Source organism: Lethenteron reissneri, chromosome 21, assembly GCF_015708825.2.
Source record: "Lethenteron reissneri isolate LAM-NWPU_2019-01 chromosome 21, ASM1570882v1, whole genome shotgun sequence".
NCBI lineage: Eukaryota > Metazoa > Chordata > Hyperoartia > Petromyzontiformes > Petromyzontidae > Lethenteron > Lethenteron reissneri.
The window spans coordinates 16,260,520-16,279,202 of NC_083799.1; the positions used below are offsets into that span (position 1 = coordinate 16,260,520).

An 18,683-nucleotide genomic window follows, 5' to 3' on the forward strand; every position below is an offset into this window, starting at 1 on the left:
CGGTGAATCAGCAGTGGCGGCAGTGGCGGTGTCAGCAGTGTCAGCAGCGGCAGTAGCGGCGGTAGTGGTGGCGCCGGCTCGCACGAGCGAGCACAGCGAGACGGTTACGTGTCCCGTCCGCAGGCTCGCCGGCCCCGCGCGTCTACTGGTTCAAGGACGGGCAGCCGCTGCCGGGCTCCGAGCGGCTGCAGCTGCGCAGCGATGGGGAGCAACACACGCTCGCCATCGCCCTCCCGACGGCGGACGACGGCGGAGAGTACACCGTCTGTGCCAGCAACCCCGCCGGATGCATCTACACGTCGGCGCTCCTCGTGCTGCAAGGTTCTGAGGCGCGCCACCTGCGCGGCGGGCCTGACTAGGCCGTAGTTTCTGTCACTGTGGTCTCTGTATGTCCGCCTGTGTGTCAGCGAGCACACTTGTCTGTTTACCGGTCTGCCTTTGTGCGTGTCTGTAGGTGAGCAAAAGAAGTTGACACCGCCGCGGTTCGTGGAGAGATTCAGCAACAAGCGTGTGCCGCGTGGAGACAGCGTGACGCTGGCCATCACGTTAGAGGGTGAGATGAGCGCCAGCCAATCCCACTTCGCCGCTCACGCCGATCAACACGCGCATCCGCCTGACTTTAACAAATTGCTTTCTCTGCGCAAGAATCGCACTGATGTAGTTTTTATGACAACGATGTACATTTATATATTTAAAATAATAACATTTACATATGTATGTTGAACTTAATTTCGCACCGTACGTAGAAGTTGTTCATATTCATCCTCAACCGCTGCTGGATGAAGGCCTCCCCATGCCATCACCATCTCCCACGGTCCTGCGATGTAGGCATCGTGGAATCATTACTACCGTATTAAAGTTATTTATATTATTATAATTATAATTAACAATCAGGGTAATAACTGTGTGGCTCTGATGCCAACACTGCTGCAGTTCACGCACATAGGCCGAGTGAGCGCGCGTCACGTGAAGTAACGATGCCCTCGCGTACGCATTGTGCGATCGTGGTGCGCGTCGTGCGATCGTCGTGCTGTGCGAGCAGGCTCCCCAACGCCCGATGTCACGTGGCTCAAGGAGGACTCTGCGGAGGACGTGACGTGGATCAAGGAGACGAGCGAAGGGTTCCGCCTGGAGAGCGCGGGCGCCCGCCACAGCCTCACCCTGGAGGCGGTGGCGCCGCAGCACGCCGGCCACTACACCGTCATCGCCACCAACCCCGTGGGGCAGGCCATCTGCACGGCCTACGTGGACGTCCGGCGGCGTGAGTCCGCTTGCTTCCTCTCCTCCAGCCGCCACCACCGCCACTACCGTCGCCATCGCCACCACCGTCACCACCACCGCCACCACCGCCACTACCGTCGCTATCGCCACCACCGTCACCACCACCGCCACCATCGTCACCACCATCGTTACGACCACCAACGTCATCACCGTCACCACCACTGCCACCGTAACCACCACTACTGTCACCACCACCGCCACCACCGCCGCCACCGCCGCCACCACCCCCACCACTGTCACCACCACTACTTCCACCACCACCGCCGTCAATGTCACTGCCACCGCCAACGTCACCAACAGCCACAAGCGGCGCTCATTGCACTCAAGGCCACTCCTCCCATGCTGTTCCAGCACGTGAAGCCGAAGGGGAGAGCGAAGATCTGGCAACATCCCAGGAGGAAAGACTCAGCTCCTACCTGCATAGGTGAAGGTTCAGCACCAACGTATAAATACATGCGTGCGTGCGTGCGTGAACCAACATACTTATAAAACCAATATATATGCAGGTTAATATAGATGTATACATATAATGGGCAGGTTTCTTAAATACCCCTGCCTCTATCCATGATGTTTGCTTTCTTCTCCATTTAAAAAAGAAATGTCATGCACTGTGTTGACATATGGGGCATGATAAACAACCTTGTGTCGTTCTTTCAGCCTGCCGGAAGACATCGCCACAGAGCACGCGGAAGGAGAGAAAAGGTATTGAGTTACATGCCTCAACAACTGAACGTCTGCTGCTATCGGAACATTTCGTCTTTTATGAACACGTCCAAGCGCAGAATACGTGACGGGGGTGTTTACTCCATCTTGCCCGCCCCTGTTTTCCCCAGGCCGTTCTTCGAGGACATTTCGGTGCAGCCGCCAGAGCCTGAACACGACTACCGTGAGGAGCCGACAGCCGGGCCCCAGCTTTGGCCCACGACACGACCCTGTTTCACGACGTCACGGAGTCAACTGCGGTTGCCGATTCTGGAATTACTGAACCCGTTTCCTGGGCGCTGAGAAACCCGGGGAATTCTACCTTTGGGTTGAAATTGCAGCACTTGGCCGCGGCGCGAGGGTTTGACCTCCGAGTTGGAGGCCTCGCACTTTCGAACCCGAGCAGCGCAGCACGGTCCGTTATCTCCGCCGCTCTGATCCGCACGGTGCATAATAATTAAATTTGTATCTGAATTAAGAGAGCTCACGGGATGCTGCCGTGCATGCGTAAGGGTGAGGTCATCGGATTTGCAACCCAAAACAATTGGCAAGTTTGTCAAATCCTCTGTGCACCCATCAGTATAAACGGCGACACCCTGGGTTAGTCCATCGACAGGTGACGTGCGGTGGGGTGGAGTGTGGATACTGCCACCCCTCCCAAGACATTTGGCCAGCGTGGAAGAATAGGCCTAACACTCTATAAAGGGACTCTAAAGGGAGCCCTTTTAAATGGAGGTCCTTCCGCCAGCATTGGCATGAGCAAGAAATTGCTGGGCTGCGCCTTTACCTTTCTAGCAATCTTGGCAAGGTATGAATGTATGTTCAACTTCGTTCGCACCGTACGTAGCCAACCATGCTAATCGGAGGTGCCAGTCATGAGCCGGCCCCATGGGCTGGCAATAACTGGGGGACCCCTGACCTGGCGACACAAATTTGAATTTGAATATCCACCGAGTGTCCACTCTGCCAACTAACCTTGCACTTTGCTCCGCAGTCCTGGAGGCGGACGGCACGCTGAGCCGGGACGAGCTACCCGTGCCCGAGAGGGACGGGCGCGAGTCGCGCGGCAGCACCGTGTCGCTCACCGAGGAGCTCATCCACCGGCTCACGGCACAGATCTCCGACATGGTCTGCACGCGCTTCTCCAAAGGTTGGACGGCCGCTCCATCTGACAACCACAAAGATCCCCCCCCCCTGCGCCCCCTGTGTGTGGCCTGCACGCACTATTGGGGACAAGGCGGCGGGGCCCGGCACCGGCGATAACCACGAGGCCCAGGGACCGCCGGGACAGCTGGGGCGGCACCAGTGGGGAGTGGGGGCCTTCACCACGGAGTCCCAGATCCCACAACAAATGTTCCCGTGTAGCCCACATAGAATGTCGGGGCAAGTGCTGTTAGTAAGCACTTTTTAAGTCTTGAACAGTGCACGAAGAGGTGATCTGGCCAGCACTGTGCCTGGTCACCTTTGTCTCCCAAGCGCCGATGTTTACACACCATGTGCCAGGAGCTCATTTAAGGCTGAGTTGATGTATGGAAGGCCTGAAAACGGTTCCGACATTCACCTTGGCCAAGCATAGATCCCTGGTTTTGTGGCGCTTTACTCCTTCCCATTCCAATGACATTCGTGTACGTTTTCAGTTTTTCTTCCGGATCCATTCCAATGACGTACGTGTAAAATAAAATATCGGTACCGAGGCTCCCACAAGGCCATGCGGGAGGGCTTGTGGCACAGTTTGGCGCCAGCTAAACCGTAAAGTGCGGTCGTGTCGCTCGTTCTCTGCGGTGAGTACAATGTGCTTAAAAAAAAACAGCGCCATGCCTCTCTTAAATAAAATTAAAGCTCAACCTCTTGCGCGTTCTGAAATTCAGCGGTGAAGGGGACCCCACCCTGCAACTTGCAGACGTCTCGGAACGCGAAAGGGTTCACTGCCGCACACACCGGTGCTGCTGTGTTCTTACCAAAGCAGAACAATTCCCTTTTCAAGCAAACGTGAGCAAAGCAGTTCACTAATCGCTATGGAGCAGACGTATTTATAGGCTCACGGAATGATAGGTCCTGGTGCACCACCTGTTTTGCGGTACGTTATCGCACTGCCACCAATGTTCAGGCCAAGCCAAATCCAAACTTAGCCGAGTACTGCGTGCCGGCCCCCCTCGTGCCCCCCCCCCCGCCCGTGCCCCCGTCCCCCCGCTTGCCACGAGCAGTGTCGCTGCGCGTCCCTGGCGGCGAAGGCAGCGATGACGATCAGCGAACTCCGCTGACGACGCCGCGCCGCGGACGCTCGCGTCCCACCTCCGGCATCCTGGAGTCGCCCATCGAGTCGGACGAGGGCGACGCGGCCATGGAGGTACCATGCCTCCCACCCCCTCCCCCCACACTCCCCCCCCCCCGTCCCCCAGCAGCGTCGGTGCTTGCTCCACGACGCTTCCTCTTGGGGTTTATTTCCGATGTAGGAAAACCGGACTAACTTGGAAATTGTGCGCTGACATCGTCATCATCACAATCTTCAGCCGTGCTGGACGAAGGCCTCCCCGAGCCGTGGCTCCAAAGCTCACAGTCCTGCGATGCAACGTCCCCGACGTTGGCCGCCACGCCGTGGTTATTCTCTCGCCCCGACCGCCGCGGCGACGCGTTCTGCCCAAGCCCACTTTTCTCTACTGGTCAAAATTACCTCTCTCGGACGCACATGCTGTTCTCTTACTCCACGTGTTCTTTTTGAATGTGCGCGTCGTTTGTTTTGTCCGTTACCAAACACCACGCGTGACGTTCGGAGTGCAATCGCGCCCGCTACTCTGTGCGACGTTCTGCAGCCACGCTGTTGCATGCAACGCTCGCGTGGCTCGACGCAAAATTATATCTGCGCCCTTTAATGCGGCGGTTTTCCTGAAATAAAACAGGGGCGGAGTGTCACGGCTCTCCCACCTCGCGGACAAAGCTGCTGGCGGGGCGAGTGGCCGCGAGGCGACACTGCCAGAGGATTCCTTCCTCCCGCATCTGTTAGCCCCGTGACGGCTCGTCCGGCTGGCGATTTGATGATTCGTCACGACTCGGGCTTGAATTATCATTAAAGAAGCGATGGTTATTTTTACATCACGTAAACCAGTGGGTATCCAGCACATATGAATCATAATACCCTGTCCCTACATGCATTTGAATCGGTGAATCGATGCGATGTTACGCACGTCGAATTTAGCCGCCGAATCCCCATCGTGGAGTTTCAACATCAGCTAGGATCGATCCACTGCTGGACGAAGGCCTCACCAGGCCGTCGCCATGCAACAATCCATCCAGGTCCAATGGACGATCTGATTTCATCGTTCCATCTCCACGGTAGTGATCTCCAGTGGGCTTTCTCCTTTGGCTGCTGTTTGGTTGTTAATCTTGACAGTCGGCCGTCAATCCCTTCTAGCCTCGTGTGCGGTTCAAGGCCATTTAGTTTTCTTACAGTCCAATCGACGGCTCTCAGATGCATGTTCGCGTTGTAGAGCACGTTCATTGGCACGATGTCCGACGTTTCGCTACAGATGCTAGGAGCTTCTTCAAAAAATTACGTCCATATGTTCTCAAAGCCTTCTCATTAGAATAAACTAAGTCCAGCACCTCCGATTAGCACGGTCGGCTACGTACGGTGCTAAATAAGTTGAACCTACGTACACACATACACACACACACACGTCGTCCTCTGTCCACTCTGCCCCAGGGCATGGATGAGTTTGTCGCGACCTCGGACGTCGCCCCGAGTGGCGACGAGCCCGAGTGGGTGCCGCTGCGCAGGGGGCAGCTCGTGGAGGTCCTGGACTGCGCTCACCCCCTGCGCTGGCTCGTGAGGACCAGGCCCAGCGTCACGCAAGACTTCCGCCAGGGCTGGGCCTCGTCGGCCTTCCTGGAGAAGCGTTCCGCCGGTGAGACGCCCGCACTGGCAACCCCCCCCCCCCCCCCAAATTTTTTTATATCGACTCTGTATATATATATATATTTTAATGTTGTATGTATATGTATTTGTGTATGTTGAACTTATTTTGCACCGTACGTAGCCAACTGCACTAATCAGGAGGTGCTGGGGGAAAGACAACAAACTTAACACAAAAAGTTCTAAGAGAAATTAGTTTTCAATCTAGTGCATTGCTCCAGTGGCTTCCTGATATCGGAAGGTTTCCTAATATCGGAGCTGGACAGCTTCATATTGAAGACCGAGGTCAAGGGGTCACCATGGCCAAAGCCGTCGATGCCACCACGGCCAGTGCACCACGCCAACGCTCTCTCCCCTGCGCCAGAGCCCGCAGCTGCTGCAATCTGCAGCAGCTACCTCCAAGATGTGCCCTGAGAGTTGAGCTTCATGACAGGACCAAACCCAATACTGTAGCACTAGCATAAACCCCGACGCTCATTCGAGCACATTTAAGACCACAGCATCACTGCGTTCATTACTACCAGTTATGTGCTGACATTAAAGGGTTTCCTTCATTTTAACTTTGATGTAGCTTTATAAACCGTACGTCGCATTTAAAACCCAGGATCTGAAATAACCGAGAGGAATGACGATGGAGAGTTTGGCGTGAGGCATGGGTAGTGGTGGTTGTGGTGGACCAGCCAAGGCGAGAAACTGAATAAAGAAAAAGTGCCCCCCCCTCCGCCCCCCCCCCACTCCCACCCCCCCCCCCCAAAACGATAACATCCCTGGGCCCCCCTCAAACTTAATCCAGCCGGACATGGGAGAGCATCGCAGATAGAGATATTAAAATAATTCGCTGACTCACAAAGGCGCTTGCTGTGTTAAGCCATTAGAACATAAATATGAGGCCTCGAAATAGGGCTTAAGCTAAATTGAGTTTGGTGCACGTTGCTGCATTCATCTTCAACTATGCCACGGCAACTTTTGAGGTTTTACCAGCCGCTATGTGTAAAAGCACAAAGTCAATTTGAAACACTCGCGTTTGCGTGTTCTTTGAATTTAAGTGTGAACGTATGAATGTACGTTGAACTTCTTTCGCGCCGTACATAGCCAACCGTGCTAATCAGAGGTGCGGGAGGAAAGACAAGAAACTAAAACACACCTAAAGCACTTCTAAATAAATGAGTTTTCAGGAATAAATGAGTTGAATACCAACACACTTTGTTTCCCCCAGGATTTCCCTATGGATGCACAACGGCAGAGAGAAGATGAATCGCTGAAGGCGTTGTCACCAGAAGAGGACCAGAGGCACTTTCAGTATGTTTTTAAACTTTAAAAGGCCACTGCTTTGTGCATTCCCCACTCCCAAACTCACACTCACATGTAGACATACCTGTCAACCCATACGGTTTACCCCGGATTTTTGTGCAGGGAAATTTAATCTCCAGGTCCATACGGCGTTCAGCCGTTTCAATACGGAGCTAAAACAAATTGCCTATTTGTTTGTGTTTCTCCCTTGTGATGGGACTTTGTAGGATGAACGTTGAGATTTATAAGGGCCACGGGGTGACCAATACGGTCTGAATTGGTCTGTAATAAGCTAGGGCACTGATAAGGGGTTGACAGGTTTGTGTATATACTCTTGTTTTGTCAAATAATTTGTTAACAGAAAACATTTCCACAAAAAGCGCGATCCCATAATATACTGCGGCGAAAAAGAAATAAATCATACGACAACAGAACAAACAAGTTAGGTTAGAGCCTAGATTGTCACGTTTGACTGGATGTCTACGATATGAATACACCTGATAATTTTACCACGAGAAGTGCACTTCCAAATGCCAATGTAGCATACATCCAACCCACTCCAATCTCGATTCCACCTAGAGATGGAAATGACCCTGTAAGACCAACGTGCAAACGTAGCCACGTTCGCAAAGGTGAGCTTGCGGCACGCAAACAAAAAATCCTGCTCCCGAAGCCGCTTCCTGTAGCAGGCTTTCCGTGCGACAGGGCACTGCTGGGCGAGCTGGTGGCGTCGGAGGAGGCGTTCGTGCGCGACCTGGAGTTTGTGACGTCGCACCACGCGCGCCACGTGGAGACGGCGCCCGGCCTCGTCGACTCGCAGAGAGACGTCATCTTCCGCAACCTGCCGGACCTGATGCACTTCCACAGCCGGTGAGGGCATCCCGCGGCCACGCTCGCCCGCACGGTGACTCTCTAACGCAGGGGGCGGGGGAAACCATTTCCCTACTCGGGGCCAAATAAGATTTTCAGTACCTTTGGCACCAATCACAGCGTTAATGCGCATATGTGTGTTACCCAATAACAACTCAGAAAATAAAATAATGCGCACGCGTCGTCCGCTGAGCTTAAAGAGCCCCTTGCGGCTGACAATAAGTGACTGAGCGGCGCTAACGTTAGACTCAGAGCGGCGTTGCCAGGGTGAATATATTCCCCTCTAGTGCTCGGTTGGTGCCGTGAAGATGTCGCGATGTCGGCTAAGTATCACATGGCCGTGGCCGTTGTGAAATGAATTCGTGGGCCGTATCCGTAGGCTCGCTCCTCCCAACCCCGTTCTCATTATTCGACGCGGGGATGGTAACCACCACTGTCTGCCTGCCCCTCGGCCTCCTCCTCCTCCTCTCCTCCCCCTCCCGTGCTGCCCGCATCGTCGCTGGCCAGGGTGCTGCTTCCACGCCTGCGCTCGTGCCAGGACGACGCAGGACGTGGCACGTGCCGTGCTGCAGAGCCGCCACGAGTTTGACCGCCACGTGCAGTTCCTGTACGGAAAGCCCAGGGCTGATGTGCTGCTCATGAGCGGCCCCACACAGGCTGCATTCGAGGTGAGGGACACGTGACGATCCATCCGCAGGACCACCAAACCCCGACGGAAATACAATAAATTGTCACGATCCAAGAATCAATTACTCTTTTAGTCTCGTTTGGTACGATATCGTTTGTGTCATCTGTTTTGTTTTGTTCTATTTGATACATTCTGTCTCGTTTGCTGCGTCTCATTTGTTGTTTTGCAATAAAATACATTCACATACATTTGCGTATTATTTAGATTTAAAAAACCGAATTTACAACTGAGTCTATCTCACATCGCGCGATGCATCTCATTCTGAGCGTACGGATCAATCGATTAATCGTTTTAAATCCTCCCGGGAGACTCGGGCCTTGAATCGGTCAAACTGTGCTCATCCTCGTTTTGACTGGCGTGTGCAGTTGATCGTTTTACGAGGCACGAGGTAAAGTTTCAGAATCGTGTACGGTTGCCTGCTGGCTTGCGATGACACGGATGATGCGGTGCAAATTTATCCTTGAGCGATAATTCTTAACTTCCAAATAACGTAGCTGGAAAGGAAGTGTGCGCAGGCTACTGCAGTGCATCATCGTGTCTGGATAACTGTGCGCTTGTAAATTGTGAAACGCCGACGATAACATTTGAAATACAAAGAGCGTACGTTCATACCTTTCCGGCGTCGAATCCTCTCATTATTTAAGTCCATCCACAGATTTGGAGAAGGGAGGCTCGTTTTATAATTATCAAACACAAGCGGGAGCAGAGCGACGCTGCGTGTGCCACGGTAGCAACGTTGCCGACAGCGTTCGCTTTGAACCCCCGCTCAGAGTTGACGAGTGCCCTTTCGATCGCTTATTAAACAACAAAAAAACACCCAAGTGATGTCGTCGGCGCTTTGTGCGCGACCGACTGCCCCCTCGCAGAGGTACGAGGAGGCCCTGCAGGAGGGGCCGAGCCCGGCGCGGCCGCTCCGCTCCGTGCAGGAGTACCTGGACCTGCCGCTGGGCCAGCTCGGGGCCTACCAGTCATCGCTCAGGGTGAGGGGGAGAGCAGCACGGCCCTCCGTCTGTGCCCGTGGGATGCACCAGGGAGGCATGTGCTGCCGGTGGGTCGTGGGTGACCACAATACGTGGAGTAAAAATAAGAATCAAAGTGATTTCCTGCTCAAATGAGCAATGATAGTTGTGCTCATCGCCTTTAAGAGCCCTGAGCCGGTAGAGGAAGCGTTGCCTGTCCCTACGCTGGGGGCGAAGAGCCATCCACAAAATGTTCCACCTCTGGCAAGCACGCACACGCACGGGTCAACACACGCAGCACACACGCACACAGATCAACACACACACACGCGCTCACGTATTCACAGTACACGCACAGATTGGATTATTTTTTTAGAAAAAAACACGACAGCGTCCCCCTTTGCTACCACCACAATGTACGTGGAAAACCCTATAACGTATGACAAGCGGAGGAGGTCACGTGACGCCCATGTGCCACAGGAGCTGATCAGGCGGAGAGCCGACCGGGGGGGCGACTGCGCGCAGCTCCAGGAGGCCTACGCGCTGGTGGCCGCGGTGCCGCGCCGTGCCGAGGACCAGATGCACCTTTCCATGATGGAGGGGGCGCCCAGCGACCTGCCGGACCTGGGGCCGCTCGTCCGGCAGGCACGTCGCCCACGCACAGCGACAGCGGGATGTCAAAATTGTGGAAACGTTTATTTGTTGATAAACCAACGTCATTATTGGTACGCTCGGGAGAAATTATACAGTTTAATGTTTGGATTTTAACCGGTGCGGCGTCACTGGCTAGCACACGACTTGAGTTCGATTCCTAGCCACGGCTAACATCAGTGGCGAGTGGTATCTGAACTGGGCTTGCGGCCTTGCCTCCCGCTTCCCACCACGCAACCCCCAGCCCTTTCGTCAACTCGCCCTGACCAGCGTGGAGAAGAATGGTCAAGCAACGCTCATCACCGACACAGGGCGAGGAGGCCGCCGTCGCACAGTGTTTTGACAAAGGTTGTAAATAATAATAATGAAGCGGGGAGGCAGAGCCGTCAGCGGGACCACGTGTAAGGGGTTAGGGGTTAGGGGGTGGCCAAGTCCAGAGTAACGTCCGCACGGTGCGTGCGCCGAGAAGCTTATGGGTGCCCTTTAGCATTGGTGCCTTAATGAGTGCCCTCAAGAAGGTCAGCTGAGCACGCTATTTTCAGCTGCACGCCCCAGCTTGAGGGACGTTTTACAAATTCCAGAAAGTCCTGAGTGACGTCTTAGAAGCCAGAGGTGTCGGGGCAACAGGTGGCTCTGCTGCGCTTCCCGTCGTGTTTGTTTATTGCGGGCCGGTCCGTGTCGCCGTGTGCACGCGGTCGCGCACATCTGTGTACGAGGCGCTCGCTAACAGCGTCCTTATCGCCCAACAGTCCCCGTGCAAGGCTATACGAGGCTTTTTGTCTTTGTGTGCGCGCGGTCGCGCCCGCAGGACACGTTTGTGGTGTGGGAGGGGCGGCCGAGCCCGCGCGCCTCCTGGAGGGGTCGAGTGCGACACCTCTTCCTCTTCCCCACGCGCCTGCTCATCTGCAAGCCGCAGCGCGGCAGCGGCACGGACTCCATCGTCTTCCTGTGCCGCCACAACCTGCCGGTGAGACGCCGCACGGCTCGCCGGCACGATGTGGGGGCCTGGGATCTACTTTGGCGCGATTTACAGTTGTGTGCTTTTTAATGACCGTGACCAAGTCCTCCGGAATGGTCCTGGTCTCGTCAAGACCTCGCAAGCTAAGCGTGTTGGAGCCTGGATAGTGCTTGGATGGGCGACCACCACCGTGCATAGACCAGGTGCTATAGGCTGCTGTGGGAATACGTTCAGCAAATCCATTCCTGTATTTACTATGATCCGACATCTGTCCTTTCCACCTTCACCAACCCACACTGACCACGCGCAGCACAGGGATGTACTCATCCAGCAGTGGATTTAGGGGCTGTACATGTCACTTGCTTTCAATGACCGTTAGTTACATCCGTTGTGGGCAGGACCCCCGTGACTTTATTCGTCTGCATCGTGACCGCTCTGTCAACGTCTCTTGCGTTGCGTTTGCCATCGATGACCCCCCCCCTCATCTCCCCCCCCCCCCCGCGGCCCACAGCTGAGCGATGTGGAGGTGAGCAGCGCGGCGGAGACGGACGAGCGGACTTTGGAGCTGTGGGACGAGCGCGAGAGCGGCCTCGAGAAGCTGACGCTGCGGGCCCGTAGCCCCGCGCAGAAGCAGGCCTGGCTGCTGGAGCTGCAGCACCTCCAGCGCGGAATCGAGCGGCACGTGCAGGAGACGCCGGAGGCCTGGAGTACGCATCGCACGCACGTGCCCCCACGCGCCACGCACGTGCCCCCATCGCACGCACGTGCCCCCATCGCACGCACGTGCTCGTGCCGGGGTCACGTGACACGGCCAAGCCACGGCGTTTATCGTACGCGAGAATCGTTCTGTCAGATTCCGCAAAAATATGTGTATCATCGTTGCTCCTTTTAATTTACAATTTATCAGATTTTTGTGACACCATATTAATTATACAACGGACATAATTACAGTTCTAAGCACAGTAATAATTGACCGCACAGCAGTTATAGGATGTCACTGTTTCCTGTGTAACTGATAGCACGTGCGTCACGACTGTTACAGTTGCAATAATTAAAAGGCTCAAGTAAATGGCAGCCAAAGAACATGTAAGCTAACCTCTGTTTGTACTGGTAGTACAACAAAGCACAAACAAACCACACTAAAGAGGCAATAGACATTAAAAAAGTGACGTGAAACTGATATCACAATCATCTTCACATCATAAAAACTAGCAACGTATCTTCCCGTAAACGATGACATCATTCCTTACAAACGACAAAGAGATCCATCTCTATGAAGCTGTCGTATAGATAGATAGGAAAATCCAGGCTGAGCTCTGGAAACGAAGGCCCTTAGAATGAACGAGCGACGCGCGAGAGTGAGCGACGCGTGTGAAGGAGCGACGCGTGACAACGAGCAACACGTGTCCTGTGTGGGTGACGTGCGCAGCGCCGCCCGAGTTCGTGGAGCCGCTATCGGACTGCACGGCGCGGGCGGGCGACATCGCCACCCTGCAGTGCCGCGTGTCGGGCTCGCCCAGACCGGTCATCACCTGGCACCGAGGTAACGCACAGCCCCAACAACTCCCGTCAACTCCTTGCCGCGCCTACTGCATCTCCTCCACATTGCTGAGCAACCGAGCGAGAGAGAGAGAGAACGAACGAGAGCGTATGCTGCTCACTGCCGGTCAAATCTCGTGACGTTTCACCCATTCGGAGGTGAAACGAGAATCAAGTGAACCGGCGTAGTGATCGAACGAGTCGTGTTGATGATACAGAGGGACCCTCCAAGTTGTTGCAGCCGTCGCTGACTGGCCACCTTGGCCCCCCACCCCTCACCGTGTGCATGAATGTGTGCGCGTGCGTGTGTGTGTGCGTACGTACGTGTGCGCGTGCGTGCACCGCACAGACGAGCGGCCACTGGAGATGGAGGACCGCCTCTCACTGAACGAGGACGAGCGGCGTGGCTGCCGGCTGCTCGTGATCCGCGTGTGTGCCTCCGACGCCGGTCACTACAGCTGCGTCGCCAACAGCCCCGCCGGCACGGCGCGCTCCACCGCCCGCCTGAACGTGCTCGGTGAGCCGGGAACGCCCACGCCCCTCGGTGACCAGCAGATTCAGAACGACGACAACCGCCGTTACCCACCAAAGTGGCGGTGACGTCGCCATGTAGCGCTTCGCCGGGCTGGGTGTACTTTGAGGCCACGTGAAGTGTGGAAAGGCTCGCTGGCAGATGAATCGCCCGACCTCAAATCGACGTCAGACCTCGATACGCCCTCATCCACACGCGCTCCGACCTACACGCTCCGACCCACGTGCACCCGAACACTTCCCAGGCCCACACTCCCATCGCTCCTGGATTCACGTACGCCAGACGCGCCGACGCGGTGTGTTGCGCGCGCTCGCTCACTCGCTATGACCGCGCCGTCTCTCCCTGCCGCTCCCTGCCGCCCTGACAGTGCCTCCCCGTTTCAAGACGCCGCTGAGCAGTGCTGCACTGGAGGAGGGCGAGGACGTCCGCTTTAGCTGCCAGGTCACGGGGGAGCCCTTCCCGCTCGCCAGGTGACTTGAATAGTTTCACCCGCTACGCTGAGATAACAGAATAGCAATGCTTCACCAATTGTGTGCACGAGACTGCATTCTGAAACGCACGAATCCGTAATTACGCCTCATCTAACTGCACTCAAGCATCTCGCCCTTCGGTAATGAGTGATGTCCGAAACCCGCTCCTTCGCCGACTCGTATTGAACCAGTGTGGTGAACTACGGTCACACAACTAGCGTGACTGGAACGGCATGGAAAGGCCTTAATTCAGCGGCGGATAAATTAATCTTCGTGTAAACATCGCCGCGGGGTGTGGGGGTTGGCGCGCAGGTGGTTCAAGGATGGCGAGGAGGTGTGCGGTGGTGACGAGCGGCTACGAACGCAGAGCGATGAGGAGCGCGGCCGCCTTAGCCTCACCGTGCAGCGGGCGAGCAAGGCCGACGCGGGCAAATACACCTGCCTGGTGAGCGACTGGCGGTGGCGTGCTCACCCACAGGAGTGCAATCTTTCCTTCGCCTTGCCAGAGTTCGTAAGCCGAGTTCGTAAGCCGAGGATTCAAGTGAGAGTATTTGTGCTCACGGCTCTCGCTCTGTCGTTTGTTGTTCTGCTCATCGCCGAGTGTCGGTGACGTTGACGGTGAAGCTCGTCCACTCTCTGTGATTCTTCGCTGTAGCGTCGACTGGCACAAGGACTTCCCAGTTACATTCACAATGCTGCCTGTCCATCTTTGTCGACCGTTTCCCTAGCCGATGACAAAGGTTGTGTTGAATGCTTTGTGGCTGTGGAATAGCAAGCGATGGTTCATTAAGGGTAGATGTCACCAATTGACACGTTCATTGTGGTTTTGTAAACGTTTGTGAGGTTGAAGACCAACACGAGCGCAGCATCAGCACGTCAAGCTTCGATACTGCAATTTTACATTTCTCCATCATTTATGGGACTCGATAACAATGTAGCTGCTGTGCCGTCTCCAACAGAGGGAACTGCTCAGGCCGAGTGGCTCGGCCACGTTCCCCGTTGCCGTTGGTCAGTGAGAACGAGCGAAGTGAACGAGGTTGTCGTCGTCGTGGTGGTGGTGGTGGTGATGGTGGTGTTCTCTCCGTTGCCCCCAGCTGGTGAACGCGGCGGGCGAGGCAAGGGACTCGGCGGAGCTGTACGTGCCCGTCCCCGTGCGGGCTGCCGGTGCCAGCCAGGCCGTGCTGGTGGAGGGTGAGGCCACCTCCCCCCCCTCCTCCCTCCCCGAAGGCTCCACGCACACGGGGGCCGCTCGCTGAGTGTTGAGCACGCGGCGTCATTGGGGCGTTCAGCGGCCACTTCCGAATCCCCACAGGAAGTGATGACCCCGAGTGTGTGGATTAGAAGCCACGCGAAGGGCTCTCAGAAGTAGTTCTGTGATACTCTCTGGTGCTTTCGGTAAAGTCGCGTAGATGAAGACGGCCGCTTGTGTTGCGACCGAAACGTCGTGTTTTGTTTTATTATTTTTTCTACCCACGTGACTTTACCGAAAGAACCAGAGAGTATGGATTCCTGCAGTCACGAAAGCTTCAAATCAAGATTAGTTCTGTGATATCTGCTTCTGCGGGCCATTCTCGAATGGAGAGTTCTGAATGGATTAATCGATTTGTGATACGGCAGCGAGAGCACAATCGGAATCACGCTGGGGAAGTCACAATTTTATTTTCACTCTCCTCTCCCTGCAAATCAATGGATTGTCACAATCGTTGATTCTCCTCGTCTCATTGTCCCCACGTCCTTTGTCGTCATTCCTATGTTATCAGATTACATGTAATTGGCAAATAATTTACAGAAATTGTAATCACGCGAACCAATACATAATTCGCAAGTAAAGTAATATTTTATGCATTGCTACCTGCTTCATAAACAGAAATGTGAAGTAGTAATTGGTTTTCTTAGATACTTCAGGTTCCTCTTTCTCAACAGAGGCATGAGTCAAACACCACAGGCAGGACTCTCCTAAAAAGGAAGTTTGAGACTCAGCGAAGGGAGACGTTTATACAGATTCTGTAGCTTCTAGCTCTTACTATTTACAGGATGCTTTAAAAAAATGGTAGCACTCCTTAGCATTTGCAACAACACCACGTGAAATGTGCCTCCGGGGCTCTGGAGACCACCGGGAGAAGATTCCAGGCATGTGTTGACAATGCTGGCTAACAAGTGGAAGCTATTAACAAACATCTGTTATCATGTTACAGTGTGTTATCCGTTATTTTTCCATTAAGAACGATAGTCCCATATATATGTTAACATTTTTTGAAGCACCCTGTATAATGAGTACTCAGTTTTGAAGACTCACTCTCAAAGATGGTATTTTACTAATTGTGCGCTCTTGTGAACAAATGGTAAATCGTGCCCTCTGCTGTTTTCCCACAGTAACCGAACAGGAGACCAGACTGCCCAAGAAGACGGTGATCATGTGAGTTGACTTACTTCTCGCAGTGGTGAACATTTCCCTTCGCAACACAAAGTTCGCATGCAATCACCGCTCGCGTTCGGGAGATTTGCTGATGGTATATTCAAAGGCACAGCACGTGGTGTCACTTGATTTGATCATGTAATTGGGTAGAATGCCACGACGTGCATTCTGACCACAAGTATTGAGGTTAATGCAGACATGATTCCTTGTAAAAGGTTTCAGTTTGGTGTTTTAACATCTCAACACCTGTTTTGTTGCCAGAAAAAAGGGGAAAACCTATTCTCATATTTCGTGACAGGCATTGGTTCGATTGCACGCTTGGGATTTCTCTGAACTTCCCGAACTGCACTCGCTGTGCCTCATGACTTGGGCAGGACACATTTCTCGAAGGGACGATGACACTGGCGATGGAATACAAAATACAACCACTGCCAGCACCGCTCGAGTCAGCTGTGTGTGTAGGAGCGAGCGACCGTGGCATCGCAAGGTCACGAGGGATGGCGACGTCACGGGGAGGCAATGTCTAACTTTGGCTGCGTGTCCCTGACTATCGGACAACTAGTTTTAAACTTGTTTAACAACTAAGACCTTAATTAACGAGTTATGATGGCCAGGCTCTGCGAGGCACCGCAGAACAATGTGTTGATGTCACCGGAGGGCTATCATGGCGCACCTGCCCCTGACTTTGTGTATTATTTTAAACAGAGCTTTGAACTCGTGTCAGAATCCCAGAAAACAGAGCCAATGTACATCTCTACTCGCGCCATTTCGTTGTGTGGGCTGCTTTTAAGTCATTGCACAATATACAGCACCGTGGTGGTTCTGCAGAATCAGAGTTTGGGAAGGGAGCTGTTTTATAATCGCGTGCCTGGAATAAAACGACGATGCGACGAACGTCACTGGTCCGGTTCTCCCGTGTGCACTGACAGCGAGGAGACCATCACGACCATCGTCAAGAGCCCCAGGCTCAAGCGGCGCCCGGCACCGGCAGCTCGGACGCCCTCTCCGCTGGTGGCGCTGGCAGCCCCGCAGCCTCGGACAGCGCCCAGCGGAGCCCAGGGAGGCGGCCCTGAGGGCGCACGGCTCGGCCAGTGTCGGCCCACGGAGGGAGCCCTCGAGGCAGAGGAGGAAGCGACGTGCCCGCCGGCGGCCGCGGCGGCGACCGCGGTCCAAGCAGAGGCCCTCCGGCCAAAGCGGGTGGCGGAAATGCCGGCGGCGTCGCCGCCGCCGCAGACGGTGACCGGATCGGCGGAGGTCGCGTCCGAGCAGGGCCCGGCGCGGCAGGAGGCGAGCGATGCGCAGAAAGAAAACTGGTTCGAGGTGGAAGAGGTCATCGAGGTCAGGGTGAAGAAGACTCCCCGAGCGAAGGGCTCAAAGAAGCTCTCGTCCTCGGACCGTCAGAAGCGGCGCTCCAAGTCGACCGACCAGCTGCACAAGGTGAACGCGGACAACTCGAGCAGCCTGCAGGACCTGGCCCACGCGAGCAGCGAGCCCCAGGAGCGGTCACCGGCGCTCGTGACAACAGCGGCGGTCGCGGCGCCCGAGCCGCTCCTCATCTCGGAAGCGGTGGCGGCGGCGGAGGAAGGAGGAGGAGGTTCGACTCACCTCTCGGAGGTGCACGCCTGGGTGTCCCACGGCGGAGGGCAGCGCAGCTCGTCGGGCGTCAGCGGAACAGTCGGGAAGACGATCACGCTGCAATTTGACACTGGCCGGGGCTTACGAGGCTCGGCTAAAAATAGCGGGCAGCCCGAGCCCCCGCCCAGCGAGTAGCGGGCCACCAGCGGCACTCGCGTGGGCAGCGGCGGAGGCTTCGCCATGGAAAAGCCTCCGCGCGAGTCGTAGAAGTGGCTTCGCCGTTTTGTTTTTTTTCCATGGTGCAGATTTGCGTTGTGCGTCGCGTGATTTTGTTGCGGTGTTCTGTGTAGCCCGGGTAGCAAATCGTAAATCTGTAATACATTTTTATTGTTTTAATTATTTTGTACCCAGAAAGAAAAAAAATCACGCGGAGTTATTGAAAGCAACGGGCACGCGTTACCCTTAGGTCGCTCTTTGTTTGTTGTAAACTGCAGTTGGTTATCGCCTCTGAACGAGTCCATGAAAACGCGACATCCAGGGCCGGCGACTGTCCACACACACACACGAGAGAGAGAAAAGTTCGTGTTAGCGAGACGTAGCGGCAACTTACAAGAAGAGCCGGCGAGATGCAAGAAGAATCCTCCTCCTCCTCACTCGCGTCGAGATGGGGGGCCGAGGCGGGAGGAGCTCCCCCGGAGCGTCCCGGCTCCTCCGCTAGCCCGAGCCTCCCTGCGAAGCGACCACGGGTACAGCAGCAACAGCAGCAGCAGCAACAGCAGCAACAGCTGCAGGCGTACCCCGAGCAAGATCAGCTGGTACCGACCAGCAACGGCGCCCAGGCT

General features: G+C 55.1%; 1 protein-coding gene across 1 annotated transcript in view; it reads left to right on the plus strand.

Annotated features, from left to right (window-relative positions):
* Positions 1–18,052, plus strand: part of LOC133344948 (obscurin-like) — a 43,070-nt gene extending 25,018 nt beyond the window's left edge. The window contains exons 31-54 of the mRNA XM_061555277.1: positions 124–321; positions 455–553; positions 1,043–1,261; positions 1,633–1,705; positions 1,939–1,983; positions 2,115–2,167; positions 2,978–3,133; positions 4,188–4,330; positions 5,684–5,902; positions 7,110–7,192; positions 7,889–8,053; positions 8,433–8,476; positions 8,561–8,721; positions 9,608–9,721; positions 10,181–10,345; positions 11,160–11,318; positions 11,821–12,016; positions 12,739–12,852; positions 13,198–13,365; positions 13,748–13,850; positions 14,163–14,295; positions 14,945–15,041; positions 16,224–16,266; positions 17,196–18,052. Coding sequence (XP_061411261.1) covers positions 124–321; positions 455–553; positions 1,043–1,261; positions 1,633–1,705; positions 1,939–1,983; positions 2,115–2,167; positions 2,978–3,133; positions 4,188–4,330; positions 5,684–5,902; positions 7,110–7,192; positions 7,889–8,053; positions 8,433–8,476; positions 8,561–8,721; positions 9,608–9,721; positions 10,181–10,345; positions 11,160–11,318; positions 11,821–12,016; positions 12,739–12,852; positions 13,198–13,365; positions 13,748–13,850; positions 14,163–14,295; positions 14,945–15,041; positions 16,224–16,266; positions 17,196–18,036 — 3,791 coding nt within the window. The 3' untranslated portion in view covers positions 18,037–18,052. The remainder of the gene's footprint in view (positions 1–123; positions 322–454; positions 554–1,042; positions 1,262–1,632; positions 1,706–1,938; positions 1,984–2,114; positions 2,168–2,977; positions 3,134–4,187; positions 4,331–5,683; positions 5,903–7,109; positions 7,193–7,888; positions 8,054–8,432; positions 8,477–8,560; positions 8,722–9,607; positions 9,722–10,180; positions 10,346–11,159; positions 11,319–11,820; positions 12,017–12,738; positions 12,853–13,197; positions 13,366–13,747; positions 13,851–14,162; positions 14,296–14,944; positions 15,042–16,223; positions 16,267–17,195) is intronic.
* Positions 18,053–18,683: the final 631 nt, after the last annotated feature.